At 43.0% G+C, this 21062-nt stretch overlaps 1 protein-coding gene across 1 annotated transcript in view; it reads right to left on the minus strand.

Annotated features, from left to right (window-relative positions):
* Positions 1-12212, minus strand: part of LOC126457844 (allatostatin-A receptor-like) — a 1203850-nt gene extending 1191638 nt beyond the window's left edge. The window contains exon 1 of the mRNA XM_050094484.1: positions 9630-12212. Within this exon, the coding sequence (XP_049950441.1) occupies positions 9630-10034 (405 nt within the window). The 5' untranslated portion in view covers positions 10035-12212. The remainder of the gene's footprint in view (positions 1-9629) is intronic.
* Between the last annotated feature and the right edge of the window lie 8850 nt (positions 12213-21062).

Raw genomic sequence — 21062 nt, forward strand, 5'->3', positions numbered from 1 at the left:
CCTCCAGCACTACTTCAGACATTAGTCCAGTCCATGCCACGTCGTGTTGCGGCACTTCTGCGTGCTCACGGGGTCCCTGCACGTTATTAGGCAGGTGTACCAGTTTCTTTTTGGCTCTTCAGTGTATGCTTGTATCTCATAATTCAAACGATTACGATGCAACTTTGATGAGTTGTTGTATGAACCTTAGGAAAAGTTTCCGAATTAATACAGACATTTTGGAATAGGTGGCGTGCGAGTCGTTTTAGCAGTGAAATTTTGCTGAATTTTGCGCACGCCCACGAAATTTCCCGAATTAGTACATCTATTTTACGTTATGCAGCACGTAAGTTGTTTCAACATTTCGTTTAGTTTAGCGGCGCTTTGTGTGGTTCCGCTGTGTGAGTGAACACGTTTGACATAACTGAATAAAATGAAGATAATGACTTTACAATCCGTGTGTGACGTAACAAGTGGTGTTCCTTGTGAATACTAATGAATAGAAGTTAAGCACAAACCAAATTATTTCTTTGAGTGACATTGCAACATATACAGTCGCTCTGTAGCTTAATGAATAGCATGTCGACATGTGAGACATGGAGCTGAAGATGGAAGAAGAAGGTAGGAAGTTACAGAGTAAAAATATTTATACATCCGGATAGCCTGGGGGTGAATTTGAGGCCGTTACCCACACATCACAAGGCAATTTTTGTGTTTTTTGTATTTTTTCTTTTTAGAAACAATATAATTAAACAGTTAAAGTTCGAACACAAAGCCACACAGACACATTAACAAAAACACACTGAAGGAGCGTGACCTTCTGCCGTTAAAAAATATGACATTTCTGGCAAGAGGAGGAGCATGCAAATCAGGATTATTACTCTCACCATCTGATCATTATTAGACATCAACACCAATGGAATGAAAGTGGATAAGGCTTCCAGGATTTCAGCATATGTTATATTAGGAAGTCTCATACTAATAGGATCTGTAATCACCATCGTAAATGTATACATAAAAAAGAAAGTCTGTTTGTTTGTATATGATATAGATCTACAGTTTTAATCCGATCATTATGAAATTCTGCAAACTTTACCCTCACTGTCTTCGTAAGGTTTCGTAATCTGACATGAAACATATATGTATGAATGAAGTGGAAAGGTTATTACCAAAAATATCTAAAAGTTCTTGGCCGATTTACTTCAGATTTCTACAATATCATCTAATGAACATGTACATGGATAGAGGCTATGAATTTTTTCACTATATTGTTAGCAAACATCTCGAAAAGTACTTGACCGAATTACTTCTAAGTTCTTGGCCGGCTTATTTAAAATTTCTTCACTCAGAGGAAACAATGAAGAAAATCAATTAAAATAAAATGCCTAACAAACAGAATACGTCGTGGTAAACTAACTGTAATTGCTATCGCAAAAATTAATTACAGCGGCGACTTCCGTCTTGGAGGTCGTACCATCAGTCGTCAGTAGGTAGCGGGACGAGGAAAGCTCGAGGCTTTGACAGAAACATGATTGTGAACTCCTATGTTTTGATTAGTTGTCGTTCTTACATTTGACCACAGAAGATATTTTATACGTGTTTCACAGTTGTTTTTATTATTAACACCCCCATCGTCAAACACACGCTAAGGCACGTCGTGGATATAGTGTTAACAAAAGTCACTGTATCACGGGCCGATCAAAAGATCGAGATAATCTGTGATTTCCCGAATTGTAACGTTAACTGCTCCAAGAATCCGAGTTGTGCCCTACTTGAAATAGTGAAAATAGAGCTGAAGCAATAGACGGCGAATTATCCAAAAACACATTGAGATTCTTACCGAAAAATGCAACAACAGAGGGCGCAACTAATCATCTTTTCATACAGGACAAATACAAAGTTTACGAAAATTTCTTGAAGAAATGAGGAATGCTAATACAGAAATAATGATTTAGCTCCTATCGAAATTTAACAGGAATACGAAGTTTTGTTTGTCAGAGGTCTGTTTGTTGAATACTGATAAGTGAGCACAGGTTATTTTTCTCCGGAAGCGGAAGTTGTAAAATCATTTGCATCGCCATTTCTAATTTGACCGTTGCTTAATTTGGTCGTTAGGAAGCGTCGCAATCAGCTAAGTCAGCTAAGTAATATTTCTTTCTTTAAGCTAATTTATAATACTTTAAAGTGCTGTTTTGTTTATATAAGCTAGAACTAGAAGAAGGTAAGTTTAGTAGAGGCAGATATCAATTAACACCTATTGAAATGCCGCCGAAGGAAATAAATTTTATCGGTCAGAAAACCCCTGCAGCTGAAATACGAAAAGCTATCTGGACGTCGGGAACACTTGAACCACGGGAGATTCGTCTACACCACGAGCATATGACAGCCTGTACGTCTAGGGAACCGGAAACTTCGGAGGAAAGAGACCATCGTCTGCAGCAGTTTCCCATGCTGCTTGCATTCGCTATGGGTATCAACAACGCGCAACACAAGTCACTTTGTGTGGCGGATATGAAACATTCCGGGCAACTGCAGCTAATCTAATGTACACGCCAGTGATAATCATGTTTATAGACGATCTTGCGTCTCCATTGGTCGTATGGATTTCAGGTCGCAGCCGAGAACTCCAAATTACCTCATTTCATCAGAAAGTTATGTCCATAACTAACTGATACGAAAACGGATGGGCTGACCCTGTAGAGACATGGACCTAGAAAAATGATTCAATGACTTACGATGAGCCTTAGTCCCCGTATCGATTGGTGACTTACTACCCTAGTTTCACTTTTCTAACGGTGTTTATAAGTAGCATTTAACACGACAGCACTGACGGTGTTAGAGATGTCGGGTCGCTAAATGCAATCAAATAGATTAGACAATGTAAAATCACCGTTCCACATTTTTTAAAAAAATGTTTACGCTTTTTCATTACAGAATTAACCATTAAATAAAATTTTAAGTACCCCTCTAATACATATTTTCAAATTATCTTATCAATGAATGTCAGAAGCACAGTGTGCGTTGTACGTAGTTCCTACTTGGTGATAGTGTAAACTTACGTGGCTGAGCAGTGATTCCTCACTATATTCTCATGTATTCTGAATTTGAGAGTTTCTCTACTAATTAGATCCGGCTTAAAACTGATTGAACGGAAAACAGCGGGTGTCACTTCATTTCGTCATATTGAGAGGTTTCAGTTTAGTTGATTTTTGCTTCTGCAGTTGTGTACCTAATTAGTTTAACTAGATACTGCGAAATTATATAACACAATTCAGTCAATGATAGCTGTGCGAGACCGCTTTACGAATCTTCGCGTCTCTAATAAAGATGATTTTAATCTACGACCGCCAAATAAATTGAATTAGAACTACGATTAAAAGGATAAATTTTTGTGGCATGTCAGACGATATACCAGCGAACGGTAGGGTATATGAGTGACGGTATTCGGGAGCACATACCTCATTGAACTCTGAAATATTCATGGTTCTACCGGCTCTTTGATATATTTTTTTTATTTCTCTTCATTTCCCTATTTCGTGTATTGGATCTCACGTAGAGTTGCGAAATAAAAATTTTGTCATGGTACACTGGAATTTTAAAAAGAACGTCGTATGCTCACATCCCAGTATTATTACGATGCGTCCGTCATTGAGATGTATTTCCATGGTTCCCGAAATTCTTCCTGAATGCCATTGTCTATAAAGCTAACAAAAAGTCTGCCAGTGCCTCTTCTGTAGTAGTAATTTCAAACAAATGTACGTGGAATGAAACGAGGCGAAATAAGTTGCGTTTTGTTTGTGGTGAAATATAGCAACCGTTACCCGAAGTAGTGGACGTCATATTTCTCAACTGCATTGGTACACCTGTTTCTCATGATTAAATCAGCAGCAAGACCGTAGATTTCTACAGAGGCACTGTGTCAGACTAGCCAATAATCTGGTTCGTAGCATTAATCATATCGCCAGCAGGCAGAAATTCTTGCAGGACGCCAAAATTCTCACCCTCTTCCCAAACGAAGATTCCGGAGCTAGCGCGAGATCTTTTCTCATCCTTGCCGACGAACCTGGTAAGATGATATAGTGGGTATACAGCTCCAGTTGACAACAGGTGATGTTGCAGATCACGCTTCTACCTGCACGGAACAATGCCTTGCTCCGTAACACCTTACGCTCAAAGTACTTCCAGAGGAGGCCCCATATGTAGGAAGTTCATGATATAAACTGTAGTTAACAAAGAAGACTTGAATATTGCCGTCGTCTTATCTAGCAATGTCTCATAATTGTCCTTGTCTTCCAAGACAACAACTTTCCTTTCCACAAAGATAATGTCATCAGCACTTGGTATGATTGACAAGTACAGTCATAAAACTGGGCTATCGTACAAGATTCTGGAGTTTGAATTCTACTTGAAACAGTAAGATCCCCTGGCATAATATCAGGGATGATGGCCACACAGACTGAGCAACGCGAGGAAATTTCGGTGGCGAGTTTGTGCGAGCGTTGAGGTCCCTTGCATGTAGAAAAATTTACGTGACAATTCGTCTGTCCACAGAGGACGCTTACTTTCATATCGTAACGTATCTTTGTGACTGCTTATCTGTTGTCGGTGGCATTGGCGCATAGTTTCTCAGTGGGGCAGTAGCTCCTGATCCACAATGTCACTCATGATGTCATTTGAGAAGGAAGTTTTACTTAAATTTTAGTCAGAATAGAGCACACTTCAGTAAGAGTTGTCGTCAATATATCGCCAAGTAAAGGTGCTTCTACAGACAACGCTGAATGTTAAGTGATTTTATCCCAGCATTAGGTAGACGTAATTAGATGTTACATCAGTTCCAATTCACTAAATTTCCATCTCTCTTACTTGCAGTCACGTAGGAAATTTATACACTGCTCAAGATTGTCTAAACAACGGAATCCGGTAATTTGGCTTATAATTTGTTACCATAACTAATAAATCTTGTATTTCCAGGTTCCTCTATATCATTTTAGGTAAATGACGTTAAAATTGTGGGCCATTGTGTTTGTATTAAGAATAAATGCAATTTGAAGATTCTCCCTTGGAAAATAAAAAAAAAAAAAAGATCACAGTTTCTAAATTTTCTGCCACACTTGTTTCGGTAATGTTACACCATCACCCGTGAGCTTTCTACACATTAATTGGCAGGAAATGTATTCCGTTTTGCTATCTGTCTTCTGCGATAGAGCTGATATTTCACTACAGTCTTTCATCTGCTACTTTCTTTAACGTGGTTATGGTTTTCGTGTTGTCAAAATTCAGTGGTATAGTTTTCATGTTCTCAAAATTCAGTGGTATAGGGAGTGTTCCGAATACATTTCAAAGAGTATTGAGAGCGTGGGAGCCACAAGAACCGACAATATAGTTGCAGGTGACGTTCTGTGTTGTATATCAGTTTCACTACAGAAGACAGAAAGCGACATGAAAAAAAAAGTTCTTTTACGTCAAATATGGGAATCCCTCTGATAAGCATCTCACTTCACCACACCATGTATGGCTGAAGAAAGAGAAAAGAACAAATTGTGTTTAGCTCAAATCAGAATATTCAGAACGTATTTATTGCCATCGTCGCATAGCTTAGACTTCTATAATTGCGTAGAAATGAAAGTGGCCTTCAATTTTATTATTGTGACGTAAATGTCGTGTGGTTGCCGGATAGCGTAATCATTGTAAAATATTACTGGCGTCAGCTTTCCTAGAAATATTTTTGCCTAGACGTCCTCACTTTATGTAAGAGCGTCGCCGAATCACAGCAGAGGAAAGCAATGACGAGCAGTGTGAAACTTGAGTCCCTCCCGTCGTATCGAATGTTCAAATATCTTACGGCACTGCATCCGGGTATTGCCCTCGCCAACTATTGACATTTCCACAGCTGAAAACTCTGCAGGTTTCAAGGAAAAATGAAACGAGAGATGGATGTACAAGGAAACGTAAACTCTTAGCGGTGGGGCCAACGCCAACACGGAACGAAATTACTACACATGTGGGATGAAAATACAGCCATCGTAAATAGCTCGAGCCATTGCACAACCAAAGATGATTGGCGCTAAGCGTTAACGACAGCGAAATATTAACAGCGACTGAGCAAGAAGAGATGACTCTGTGCCATTAGTGCCTCACTATCAAGAGAGCAGTATGACTTGAAGAATAAAAGAAAGATAGACAGAGGTTTTTACTTAAACTGTGCTAGGAATACATCATTCTTCCTGGTCAAACAACTGTTGGTGAGAGCCGTTGTTAATTTATATTTCACTACCGACAATATTTAAAGTTAGTAACCTTTGCTTCTATGTAGGCGTCAGTTGTTTGCGATGTGCTTTTCATTGTGATATACACAGTATTTTGTTTACTGGTTGGCGTTGCACCGACCACTAAGCGTTTGTCATCATACGAACAGATTTTTAGATTCATTTGCGCTCTATAAATTGTGATACCTCAGTCTTGTTCGAACAGCAACGTAACATAATCCGTTTAGTTTCGTGTTTGCGGTAATGGGTTTGTTTTTTATCATCGTATTGACCAGCTAGGATGAAGCGACATCTTCTTCTTGCTTGTTTGTAGTTTCCTATTTTCCCAGTACTCCTTCATGTTCTCATAACGTTCTCTTTTCTTTCTTCCTGTCCATGTTGTTTCTGTTTTGTATTTTCTTTGCCTTGAAATCCTTCTAAATTAGTATTTTATTCAGTCGTTTTGTTTTTTCCGATTCTTTGATGTTGTTTCTCTCCCGTTCGTTTCTTATTTCTGTAATCCATGTTACTGTGGATTAGTTTTTCCATTAATACAGAAAGGATTGTTTCGGTACATTTTTCACATTCGTTCTGCAGAGGTGTGCGAAGAAGCGTTTACTTTACTACTCTTTATTCAATCATGATACTTTTGTCACTCACTTGAGTAAGAATTTCTGTGCTGTCATCGAATGTCCATTTCTCTCCTACTGAAGCTGAAAAAAAATTATGTCTTGTTGTTCTGGTGACAGACCTAACTAGCGACATAGCCAGGAGCATGGTCACATTAACATGCGAGTTCATAAAAAAATGCTGATGCCTCAGTATTTCAAATATCGTCTAATACTTGGTGGTATTGTACGAGGTTGCTCATTGGTGTTGAACATTCCAAATAACATATCTTCTGGTAAACCTTCCGGGATGTAAGGTCGTGGTCCATGAAACTCTTCAGCTCCTAACGTTTCGTCCAGAGCTGCGCTGGACATCTTCAGAGGGGTGTTTCTCCTCCGATGAGTCGGCAAGACTCACCGGAGGAGAAACACCCTCTGAAGATGTCCAGCGCAGCTCTGGACGAAACGTTAGGAGCTGAAGAGTTTCATGGACCACGACCTTACATCCCGGAAGGTTTACCAGAAGATATGTCATCCGGTCGTGAAAGCCTTCATACTATGATTCCAAATAACATTTTTTCCAGAAGCAAAATGAAAATGTATGAAGCATTTTTTTAGCTATCAGAGGGGCATTAATCAGCATGACTGCCTTTCTTGTAACTTAGTTGAATAACACATTGCATTCTTTATACCGTAATCCACTTACTTTTCTCAAGACCTGTTCAGAAACGTGTACAGTGTATCATTCAAGTGAACGTGGCGTCATTGAAAACGTAACACAACATCGACTTTGGCTCTCTCTCCTACTGGCACTCAGGGCAAGTGCGCGGGCTAACGCAACCCGTCCGCTTGCTAGAAATGACAGTCAACGAATGGAAACACAAGGAAAATGCACATCGATTATCACCGTCTTTTGCTGAAGAGTTTCTGTACATTGTACTCACTTAAACCTTCAACTTTGTTCAGTTTCCTTGTGTTTCCATTTGTTTACTGCCAAGTCCAGCAAGTGTACGATGTACGTTATCCCGGCTACGCGCATTGTGTGCTAATAGTGGAGGGCTAAAATCAATATTGCGTTACGTTTATAATTGCGTCACGGTATCTTTAATGGTATAGTGTGATGCGTTTTTGAGGAGGTAACGAGGAAAGGAAGTGGGCAACAGAATAAAAAATACGGGATGCTACTTAGCAAATTTACAGTCAAGGCAGTCATGGAGGATAATATCTTCATGGTAGGAGGATAATATCTCCATTGTAGCTAAAAAACAGTTGCTTGATGTATTTTTCATTAAAAAATGGATTAAAATCAGTATTGACGGTAATAAAAAATTTATTTACAGCGGTTGCAGGATTCGGTCAGAATGTGCCCATCTTTACACCATTTATATCATGATGATAGGCGGTGGCTAACGGAGCAGCTGTTACGACTCGCGTACGTCAACTGCAGTTGGCGTTCGGGGAGTCAAAACACCTGTTCTGTTCACCACCACCGCCTACAATCACTGTATAAATAGCCTGAAGGCGGTCACATTCTGAGCAAAACCAGTAACGGTTGTAAATAAATATTCTATTGCGGGCAAGACTGTTTTCAATCCTTATCAAATTAATTTGAGCCAGATCGCTGTTTCTTCACGAGAAGTGTTCGCAAAAGTTACTAATTTTTCATTTTGTTTCTAGTAAAATGCTATTTGTGGTGGTCGATATAAACAGGACGTCCTGTGTGTCAAACATTAGCATTATCCTGGAAGAACAAATGAAGTGTGAATACGAGACTGCCTATTTGAAAAGATTGGACGTTAAAGATTTGAAAAGAACGACGAAATATTTTCCTTGATTATATTAGGGAATGACATTGTAATGTCTCTTGCAGCGGACTCTCCGCGATATTTTCAGAAATTTTATAAATTATATAACTCAGTACATATCTCGAAATATCTCTTCTTATCTTACCGATTCCTAAACTTTAATATACAATGATCATCAATACAAAGTAGTTTCAAGCCCTATTATTCCTTGGAGCGTCCATTTACTCCATGGAATAGCTTGTCTGCTATCTGTTTTCTCTTATGAAAAGAATGAGGGGGTGCTTGCCGATTAGCCGTGAAAGAAGGAGTATGTATATGTATGTATTGTTGAGCTAGTCGCCATCTTGATGAGATTCTGTATGAGAAGGAATTTAATACATTAACTAAACTAAAGTAAGTGTGTTCGCGTATTATTTAATTGATTATTATTGACAGTGTCTGCTTACTACGCTGTTTTGCACGTAATCAGTGGGGAATGTCTGATTTACACTGGACGAACCTGCCGTTTTGTATGCTCAAGATATCCAGTTACTTCAAATAATTAGGCTAACAGCAGATCTCCGGTCTTCCCCATGTGATCACCGAAAGTTAATAATTATTACAAATGTTTTCAGGAGATCGACTTACAATTTTCGTCGCACCGAGACATCGAAATTGCTTTACTGCCTTATGGAATTTAAGTTAAGCTCAATTTAATCAGGATAGAACAGTATTAAACTGTGTCAATGTGATAAGCCTGCTTTGTGAATGAAAATTGCCTTAACATACGCATGTTTTTACTATCCTGATCAGTGAAGCTAAATCAGGCCGGTGTGAGAGAGGTTTTTAAATTTTTGATCCCACAAAACAAGAAATATTAAAACATGGTGACCGCCTGTCGAAATATTGCCGGTTGTCGAGTCGTTAGCCGGCTGCAATAGCGTGAGCTATTTTAACAATGACGAGCCGCTTCGTGTAAAGGGAAGGTGGGAGCAGCGCGGAGCGATACAGACCTTGCACCAGGCGTCTCCGAAGGGCCAGAAGGGCAGCAGGTAGTCTGTGGCGGTGGAGGGCACGCAGAAGACGATGAAGAGCAGGTCGGCGGAGGCGAGGTTGATGATGAGCAGGTTTGTGGTGGAGCGCATCTGCTGGTTGGCGGCCACGACGAGCACGACGAGCGCGTTGCCGACGAGCCCGAGCAGCACGATCAGGCCGAAGAGCAACGGCACCACGACGGCGACGGCGCGCTGCAGCACCGAGCTGGCCGCCCAGTCTCCGGCCGCCGCCTCCGCCGCCGCCTCCGCCTCCGCCGCCTCCGCAGCCGAGCTCGACACGTTGCGGCACAGCGTCTCCAGCAGCGCCGCCTCCACCAGCGAGACGGGCCCGCCGGCCGTGTAGTTGGCGCACTTCTCGTACATGGCGGCTCGCGCGCTGCTACTGTGCCCACACGCTCGCTACACTGACGCCCGCTCCGCGGCCGGCCTTATCGCGACTCGGCCGCCCGCTACTCCATGGCCTTCCGGCCGCAATCTGCCCGCTCTGGCCCGGCTATTAATGCCCGCTCATGCTCCTTACGAGTCCACTGACAAGGCACGCCGCGACCACGCCGCTGGTGACGAGGCTCGAGCAGTAATGACAAGCGCCGCGTCCTATCGGAGCCCTTACGACGCCGCCCACGCGCTAAAGATAACCGGGTTTCCTAACACTTTCTTCCATTGAGCACAGTGTATGGCCCTCAGGCACAGCTTATCGTGCGCCTATCAGCTGTTCACTGACGTAATCTACCAGAGCCACTGTTATTAGTTTAGCAGTACTTTCAAGTGCGACATTTATTATCTACCTTATGCTTATATGTGCGTAAAAACGATGTTTAAAACATTTTAATGACCATAACAGACGCGGAGTTTTGTGCTCAACTAGCACCTCGTTTCAGCTAAACAGTTGTCAAAACTACTTTGTATTATTTAAGGTACATTATTGAGAGTAATTCAGCGACACAAATACTGTACACCTACATATAAACTAGTTCATCGCAGCGTTAGCAAAAAGGATCTTCTGTGAAATATGTATTTGCGATACTATTTTCGGCGACTCTTTGATCTATACAATCCTCAGAGCGTCTTTAACTAGATTCGAATTCAGCAAGCAGGTGTTCCTTCGAAAGCATTAGCGTCGCATCTATCCATTGCCAAATAAGCGCTGTTACCAGTCTTTCCACTCGGCCACAAGCCGCAAACCGTTACATAGAACAAAATAAATTCTCTCACAGTAAATTAAAAAAAATTTAAAACTTCTCATCCGGCATAAGTAGACTATCTCGCCAAGTACGCAACATTAAGCAGCAAGTATGGTGCTACGTTTTATTTAGTCGCTGTCTTGATACACAGTAACCAAAGCCAGCAAGAGATTACCAATACAAAGGTGCCGCAGGAACTAAATCCGTAACACACCGTCACTGTCAGATTGCTTCTTTCGAGTTACAAAACCAACGAACCGAAGTACAGGTGCAAAGTCACTGGTTGCGCTTGCTTTAAACTTAGGATGCCGTATAGTTGATTTTATGAAGACAGTTCCTCCACCTTTCACGTGCTTCCATAAGTATAACGTATCTTCCGAGCTCGAGAATCCAGCGCTGCTTCGAGGTCAGCGCTCTTGTAATAAAAGTGTAATATTTTCTTTCTACTCGCCACTCTCACAAAAGATTTTCCTCCACAAATAATACTTACAGGCAACCCAAACAGGCACACCGTCAGTTCCAGTCTCGACGGTATAGCGCTGTTAACTAGCACTGAAGTGAAATTAGTACGTAGTACAGCGCCTTATTGCCTCGCACAGGCTCGGTAATGGTACCCGCCGGAATCAGAAGAGTCGCCAGATGGGAGCATCAGTCACAGGGAGGCAACCCACTTTCCAGGGCGAGCTGGACCACTCAGCGGGTCGCCGAGAGCGGAGTACCGCCGCCGTCAACTTGTTGCTGGAGGACACGGCGCCTCCATTAGCCGCTGCCGCCGCCGCCTCCAGGAGGGCACAAAGGCGCCGCCGGCTCACACCACAGCCGCCGACGAGGGTCCTCGCCGTCGACGGCCGTCGGCTGGGTTCGCAGAGCCAATTAAGCGGAGCACTCTCCCGCCGGGCAATTAGACGCAGCCGTTTAGCGCGGCAGTCACTCGGCCGTAGTGCCCTGCGTGGGAGATGAGCACTTCTCACTATATTATTGGGAGGGACAACTCGATGGCCGATAAGGTAGTAGCACAGTTACTGGTCCACGAAACGCAAGTGCAATAATAGGTGGCGGAGTCTTTGACTCTATATAGTATCGTTACGGTGTCTTTTTATATCATAGTCACTGTAATGTCTACAAGAGAAGCGAACTGGCAGTGAGTTGTCCACTCTGAGTTCAGCGTGGAGTTCACACACTTCCGATCGGCTAAAAGGTGCAGTCTGCCAACAAGGACGCGATGACTCTGAAGACGCAGCTGGTCGCGCGCAGTGCGGGTTGCATCTGCCTCGGCGCACGGGCCAGAGCACACGCGGAGCACTGGCTACGGCGGTCGGCGGCGAGCGTCGTCAGAGCGTCGCCGGCTGCTGCTGCTGCTGCGGCGTCGGCTGCGGCTGGGCGTCGACTGGCGTCGTGGCAGTGGCACCGCCCCCGCCGGCCGGCGTCGCCTCGCCTCCCAGCGCCGCGCCGTGGCCGCCTCAGCAAGCGCCGCCCGCCGGCTGCTCTGCTACTCCCGCTGATTACCTCTTCTGTTCGGAACTGCGTGCACGCTTGCGTTAGAAAGCAACACGCCGCCGCAGCCCTGAGCCACGCGTCGGCCAGTTGCGGGTGTACTTCGGTTCAGGCAATTTCACGTACATACGCTTTGGGTCTTTCGGCAATCGTCAGATTCGGTAAGAGTCCATTCGGTTTGTCTGTTTCACAGAGCACCACCATTGTAAGCAGTTTTTATTCGGGTGACGATTTGTACAGCATGGACAAAAATTTTGTCACGAACTTTTAACCCTGAATAGGAATAAAAATTATTAATCAATAATTAAAAAAAAAGTCTTAATCGCATTTGTTATTATTATTATACCGCCAACCGGTTTCAACCCGACGTAGGGGTCATCTTCTGGGCGTTTACACCATTGGTCGACTGCTGGTGGTGTCAGGAAACTGCCGTTATCTAGACAGGAGTGACACTACCAGCAGTCGACTAATGGTGTAAACGCCCAGGAGATGACCCCTTCGTCGGGTTGAAACCGGTTGGCGGTATAATAATAATAACAAATGCGATTAAGACTGTTTTTGAATTATTAGTTACTCATACTAATCGCTGCTTCTCTCCACAACCATGTTGTCCAAAAATTACTAATGTTGTGTCGATCGATAACGCACCTTTTTTAAACTACAGAAATTTGGCGCCACGCGCTCCGATTGGCCGTGGGTTGCCCTGTTACTATTCGTCGTTTGACGGGCAGCTCTATGGTTGTAGATTCACACATACGAACGTCTCTCACCGCGTCACTGTCCCAACGTGATGCGCAAATGTGACGAATACGTCTTGCTGTGTTTCTCCACCTCACGTCAGAGGCATTTACACGTTAGCTTCGCTTCGGAGCACACACACGTCACCTGCATGGCGGCAAAGTATTCCTTTTGTTTATGGACTAGCCGAAGGTAATGCGCATGAAGCTCAGAGGTTGTATGAGGAAAGGTACCCAGCAAGACGCCAGGCACACCCACAAACGACTTGGCGAGACAGGCTCTTTAGCGGGATATCATGGTTATGCTGGAAGATCTTGAGCACGACGGGACGCTGCATTTGAAGAGACTGTTCTCGAGTGCTTCGAGGAAGCACCTATGACAAGTACTCGAACGGTTGGTCTCGACATCGGAGCCACTCATCGGTTAGTGTGGGAGATTAGGATGGACAGCATCCATTTAGTTTCCACCCTGTCCAAGACCCAAATCCTGTGGCGGATTATGAACACAGGCTAGGGTTTTGCCGGTGGTTTCTGCGACATGTTGTACGAGATCCAGACTTCCCCGCCATTGTGTTGGTTACCGAGGGTGTACCTTCTATCGGGATGGCCCTTAAAACACTCGAAACGTTCATTACTGCATTACTGGGCAAGGGAAAATCCTCACGTCACGTACGTCCACGGACACCGCGTACGATTTTCGCTCAACATTCGGGCAAGTATTGTGGGTGACCATCTGATTGGGCCGCCCCGTCTACCTCCTCGTCTTAACTGGTCAAATTACCTTCGCTTTTTGCAAGAAACTCTACCTGGCCTGCTGGAATATGTTCCCTCGGACGTTCGGCTACGCATGTGGCTGCAGCATGATGGGGCGCTCGCACATAAGAGTCGTTCTGTGCGCAGATATTTAAATGAACTCTTCGACGGCAGAGGTGCTAGTAGGTCTTGGCCCCTGCGATCAGCAGACCTCATGCCACCGAACCTTTTACTCTGGGCATTCTTCAAGGTTCCAGTTCACCCACCCGGACGCGACCCGCCTAAAAACGATAAGGAATTAATGGATCTCATTCAGCATGCCGCCAATCACATTAGGACAGTGCCACGAAAATTTGAAGGAGTTCGACAAAACATCGTTCGACGTTACCAAGCTTGTGTAGCGTCCGAGGGTCGCCCGTTCGTTCACCTGCTTTGAGTAAACAATGACGTAGCTACAAAAAAAGGCCGTTTTCATGGACGACACAATTTGGAAAAGACTTTCTCCACAAGGAATAACAGCTGCTGACGGATTTGTTCCCGTTACGTCTCATCATGAAGCTACAATGGATGTGTCGGGACACCGGCGGATTCGCCCCTAGGGCCCCAGAGTGGAAGGCTGGCGCGCTACCACCGAGCCACGTACGGGCCATCTTGGATACATCGCGATCTCCGACAGGCAAAGCATTCGCGGTCATGCGTTGTCCAGAGCGTCCGGCAACAGGGCAATCTCGCAGATAATCGGAACGCGTGGCGCAAATTTCCGTAGTTTAAAAATTATGCGTTTTCGACCTACACAGCATTAGTAATTTGGGCTCCTACTAGCATCAGCTAACCAGGATTAAAGTTTCGTCACACAATTTTTCTCCACCCTTCATGTTATTAGTGGAGAAACCTGGCATTGCCCAGGTATTTATTTAGCGCTGTGCGTCCACGCCCGTACCGCATCTGACTTTCTGCTTCGTGCTAATGACGTCACATCTCCCTAACTATGTGTAGTACAATGATATAACTTTTTAGGTTTATTTAGGGTCATTTGCTGCGAACATAATAGAAAAGAAGCAACTAATTTAACCGCCATGCATGATGCGACAGTTTTTCACTCGCCCCACTGATTATGACATATGTCCTAGACTATGTATCTTATGATCATATAATTTCGCGCATAAGTTCAGTGGTATATATGCATACTTTGTGTAAAATGTGTCGCGAGTACAGTTAGTTAGTAGAGAAGTAACAAACTATAACGTCATGCCTCATACGATACTTTTACTGCATGAACTTCTAGAAAGTAGTAAGGGGTAAAATTTTCTTCTTTCATCATTTTAAGGGGTCCTCAGCGAGAAAAAGCTTCGCAAAGATTTGAAATTATTAGCAGTTTGTTGGAAGTAGCTAAGAGTTCTTGTTCACAAAAACTAGATAGCTTAAGTCTGGGAATTCACGCGTTGGAAGCTACGCCGTTTCTTCTTTTCCATCTCCCGCCCCTTCGGCAGGTAGGTGGTTTCTGAGCCCAGTGCGAGTGTCGCCTGACAATGAGGCATATGTACCAAGTTTGGTTCATATCGGTCCAGTGGTTTAGGAGGAAATGTGCAGCACGCACACACACACACACACACACACACACACACACACACACACACACACATACACGCACGCACATTCACTTTTTTTAATGTGTGGATTACAATGGAGGAAATGTGAAATAGCCGCCTAAACGCCTGGACACTGTCACCCTCATTAAGCTTTCCTGCTGCAGCGCCTAAAACTTTAGTAGACAAGAAAAGCACACAAACATACACTCACACACACACACACACACACACACACACACACACACAGAGGAATCTTTCTTTGTTGTCCTGGCTGGGTGGTTATTGGTTACGACGTTTCCACTAATGGTAATACCTTCTGTGCCTGTGTCCTAATGTACTTCTCATGTTCTCATATTTAACCGTATGACAGTAATATTGGTGGGGATGTACAAATGTTGAAACATGGATGCATGTAACTAAATGTAGGTTTCAAAATGACAGTGTAGATGTAAATAGCTATGCAATTTCAAAATGGACATATAGCTTTCTTCTTGCTGTTGTGGTCTTCAGCCCGAAGACTGGTCTGATGCAGCTCTCCATGCAACTCTCTCCTGGGCTAGCGTCTTAATCTTCGAATAACTATGGTAGCCCACATCCTTCTGAACCTGTTTACTGTATTCCTCTCTTGGTCTCCTTCTAAAACTTATAGACCCCACAATTCACTTCTATACCAAATTTGTGATCCCTTGATGTCTCAGAATGTGTATTATCAAACGATCCCTTCTTCTAATCAAGTTGTGCCACAAGTTTTTTGCCTGTTCAGTACCTCCCCATTAGTTACGTGATATACCCATCTAATCTTCAGCATTCTTCTGTAGCAACATATTTGAAAAGCTTCAATTCTCTCTTTGTCTAAACTGTTTATCGTCCATGCTTCACTTGCATACATGTGTATACTCCATACAAATACTTTCAGAAAAGACTTCCCACGGCATAAATCCATATTCGATGTTGGCAATTTTCCCTTCTTAGAGAACGCTTTTATTGCAATTGCCGGTCTACATTTTATATACTCTCTACTTTGGTCATATCTTATTTTGCTGCCCAAATAACAGAACTCTTTTACTACTTTGTCTCGTTTCCTAATCTCCTTCAGCATCACCTGATTCAATTCGATTACATTTCGTTACATCTTGTTTTACTTTTCTGATGTTCGTCTCGTATCTTCCTTTAAAGACTGTCCATTCCGTTCAATTGCTCTTCTAAGTCCCAAGCTGCCTCTGACAGAATTACAACTTCATCGGCAATCGTATTTTTCTTTATTTCTTCTCCCTGAAATTTAATTCATACTCATATTTTTTTCTCAGCGTACAGACTGAATAACATCGATGATAGCCTACAACCCTGTCTCGCTACATTCTCAACCACTGCTTCCCTTTCATGCTCCTCAACACTTATAACTAACGCTTGGTTTCTGTACAAGGTGTAAGCAGCGTTTCACTTCCTGTATTTTACCCCTGCTACCTTCAGAATTTCAAATGGAGTGTTTCAGTTGACATTTTCAAAAGCTTTCTATAAGCGCTATAAACGTACGTTTGTCTTTCGTTAGCCTATCTTATAAGATAAGTCGTATGGACAACATAGCCCCCGTGTTGCAAAATTTCTGTGAAAGATAAACTGATCTTCCCTGGGTCAGCTTCTACCAGTTTTTCCATTCTTCCACGGGGAATTCGTCTTAGAATTTTGCCATCCTGAGCTATTAAACTGATAATTCTGTAATATTCACACCTGTCAGCACCTGCTTTCTCGGAATTTTAATTATTCCGTTGTTCCTGAAGTCTTGGTTATTTCGCCTGTCTCATACACCCTGCACACCAGATGGTAGAGTTTTGTCATGGCTGGCTCTCCCAAGGCTATCAGCAGCTCTGACAGAATGTCGTCTACTCGGAGCCTTGTTTCGAATTAGGTCATTTTTAGTGTCTCTGCCAGATTCTTCTCACAATATCATATCTCCCTTCTTGTCATTATCTACGTCCTCTTCCATTTCCATAATACTGCCTTCTAGATCATCTTATTTACTTCGGACTGGTTTCCAGTCGGAACACTTTGTAATCATGCAGGTACTAATCTTTACTCCGAAGACCTCTTTAATTATCCTGTAGGTGGTATCTACCTTTCCATTAGTGAAACATGCTTCTAAATCCTTACAATTGCCCTTTAGCCACTCCTGCTGAACCATCTTCCTCTTCTTTTCAGTTTCATATTTTATATGTGTGTAATTCCTCTCGCTTGCTTCATTTGCTGCATTTTTATATTTTCTCCTTTCATTACTTAAATTCAATATCTGCTGTGTTATCCAAGAGTTTCTACTAGGCAGCAGAGGGTGGAATAGATAAAAACTATTCGATCCTCTGCTGCCTTCACTATTTCGTCTCTCAAAGCTATCCATTCGTCTTCTACTGCATTCCTTTCCGGTGTTCTAGTCAACCGTTTCCTCATGCTCCCTCTCAAACTCTCAACAACCTCTGGTTCTTTCGTCTTATCTGGGTCCCATCTCCTTAATTTTATGCCTTTTTGTAATTTATTTAGTGTTAATCTACAATACATAATCAAACAATTGTGCTTCGAGTCCACATCTGTCTCCAGAAATGTCTTGCAGTTTAAAACCCTTACCGAAATCCATGTCTTACCAATATATAAGCAATCTGAAACCTTCCAGTGTCTGCAGGACTCTTCCAGGTATAAAATCTTCATTAAAGGTCATAAGACCTAGTTTTAGCAATTATTAAATCATGCTGTGTGCTGAATTCTACTAGGCAACATCTTCTTTCATTCCTTTTCCCCACTTCATATTCACCTACTATTTATTCTGCTCTTCCTTTTCCTACGATCGAATGCTAGGCCCATTACAACTAAATTTCATCTCCCTTAGCTATCTGAGTACTTTCTTGTATCTGATCATACGTTTCTTGAATTTCTTCACCTGCGGAGCTAGTTTGCATATAAACTTGTTCTACTGTGGTAGGTGTGGGCTTCACGTCTGTCTTGCTACGATATGCGTTATCTATGCTTACCCACATTCCTAGTCTGTTATTCATTATTAAACCCAATACAGCATTAATTGTATTTGATTTTGTATTTATAAACCTATATTCACCTGACCAGAAGCCGTGTTCCTCTTGCCATTGAACATCGTTAATTCCCCCTGTATCTAGGTTCAACCTATCCATTTCCCTTTTTAAATTTTCTAACCTAGCTGCCCGATTAAGGGATCTAGCATGACATGCTCCGATCCGTAGAAAGCCAGTTTTGTTTCTTCTGATGATGACATCGTTCTGAGTAGCCCCCACCCCCCGGAGATCCGAATGGGGGACTATTTTAGCTCTGTAATATTTTACCCAAGAGAACGCCATCATCATTTAGGCATTCAGTAGAGCTGCCTGCCGTCGGGAAAAATTACTGCTGTATTTTCCCCTTGCTTTCAGCTGTTCCCAGTAACAGTGTAGGAAGGCTAGCTTAGCCAGTCATTCAGACTGTTGCCCCTGCAACTACTGAAAAGTCTGCTGCCTCTCTTCAGCAACCACAGGTATGTCTGGCCTCTCAACAGGCACTCCTCCGTTGTGGTTGCACCTACGGTGAGGGTATCTGTATCGCTGAGGCACGCAAGCCACCCCACCGACGGCGTGGTCCATGGTTCACGTGGGGGATAAATTTCTTATACGAGGACTAAACATTTTGAAAATTTATTTTTCAGTTTTCTTAAATTGGTCTGTACTGTTGATTGCGTAAAGTTGTCAACTGAATCATAGTATATGACGCCGAACCATACTCTCTCCCTCCTCTCTCCCACTCTATCTCTCTCTCTCAGTCTCTCTCTCTGTCTCTATCTTACTCACACACTCTTATGCAGACATACAAATACTCATCTTCAGCCTTCTCCTCAGTCAGCCGTATGTCACGTAATATAAAAGTGGGCTAAGTTTGCCGTGAAATGCACAGGATACCGTAAAGGTTCCATTATTGTTGTGACGAACATTAAATCTCACCAGACCGAAGACCTCCCTCATCTTCCTGACAGCTTCGCTTGCTTCCTGTACTTTCACCGCTCATCCGTCTCCTTCCTCAGTCCTAACTGCAGTTCCCCATCCACTCCGCACATCTTACTTTTATATACTTTCAAGCAAGAAAAAACCAAAACATCTTGGACACCTCACTTAATTCGTCGTTTTGTTCTCGTGGACACACCATATTGATGTCCACTCTTACTGAATCATTCATTGTAAAGGTGAAGGACCACATCCTCTTCCACTACTGCTTAACTTTTGATGACGTTTGGCGAACAGAGGCTTCATAACATACGATGACGTTCATGTTCCGAGGATGGGCAATGTATGGTCAAAACTGAGTATAACTTTAATCATACTCTGTGACTTTGACTGAAATAAAAATAGACATGTGTAAAACTTCAGTCACGGTAATCCATCGACATGCCGTTTCATCTGTGGCCGGTGTCGTCTGCCGGCACCGAGCGAGGTGGCGCAGTGGTTAGCACACTGGACTCGCATTCGGGAGGACGACGGTTCAATCCCGTCTCCGGCCATCCTGATTTAGGTTTTCCGTGATTTCCCTAAATCACTTCAGGCAAATGCCGGGATGGTTCCTTTGAAAGGGCACGGCCGATTTCCTTCCCCATCCTTCCCTCACCCGAGCTTGCGCTCCGTCTCTAATGACCTCGTTGTCGACGGGACGTTAAACACTAACCTTCTCCTCCTCATCCTCCTCCGTCTGCCGGCCACTTGTCGTGTGTCTGCGACCGCCCGGGGCAACTGCTGTTTCTGGTCCGCTCCTCGTTCTCGGAATTATACGTCAAATCAATAAATACTACGAAACATACCGCGTAAATACTCGTACTTCATCAGATGTAGCGATCATTTTGGTACACTGTAATAACACTTGTGTCTCCACCAAAATCTTTTTATTAATATTACAAAACCTCACGTGTTTAGGCGTTCTGCCATTTTCAAAGCATCAAACAAATGCAGATACACATTATCTTGTCAATATTACAATTGAGAAACATCAGTGCAAAAAATACTGATAGGTATAGTTACCAAATAACAAATTAAATATTTTTAAGTAATCCAAGTTGCGACAGTACCTAACGGTTACTGATGAGTAGTTGCTCTTCCAAACACCACCCTGTGCGAGAAAACCAGTTACGTCCTTAGGGTGCGGTTACTCGCACTTTAGGTACTGTGGTTATGCCCGGCTCTGTTTAAAAAGAATATGCAGTCATAGCGTCGAGCCGCGCACGTCTGCTTTCATGCCCTGCAGCTAATTCGCTGCGAATATTAACCTGTAGCTGTGGTCCTGCAATCATATATTCCATGCATTGGCTCTAATTGTGCGTTAATAAAATAGACAAGAATGTGAAATGAGAGATAAACGAATAATTTAATGAAAAGGGTTCTATTCTAATGCCTTTAATTGAAGAAGATGACAGATAATTATGTTAAATAATGTTTATTCTAGAAAGGACTTCTCAAATAAACAGGATGTGGTCCTACGACATTCATTAAAAATACGAACAGGCTTCAAAATGGTTCAAATGGCTCTGAGCACTATGGGACTTAACATCTGTGGTCATCAGTCCCCTAGAACTTAGAACGACTTAAACCTAACTAACCTAAGGACATC

Source organism: Schistocerca serialis, chromosome 2 (genome assembly GCF_023864345.2).
Source record: "Schistocerca serialis cubense isolate TAMUIC-IGC-003099 chromosome 2, iqSchSeri2.2, whole genome shotgun sequence".
NCBI classification, from domain to species: Eukaryota; Metazoa; Arthropoda; class Insecta; order Orthoptera; family Acrididae; genus Schistocerca; species Schistocerca serialis.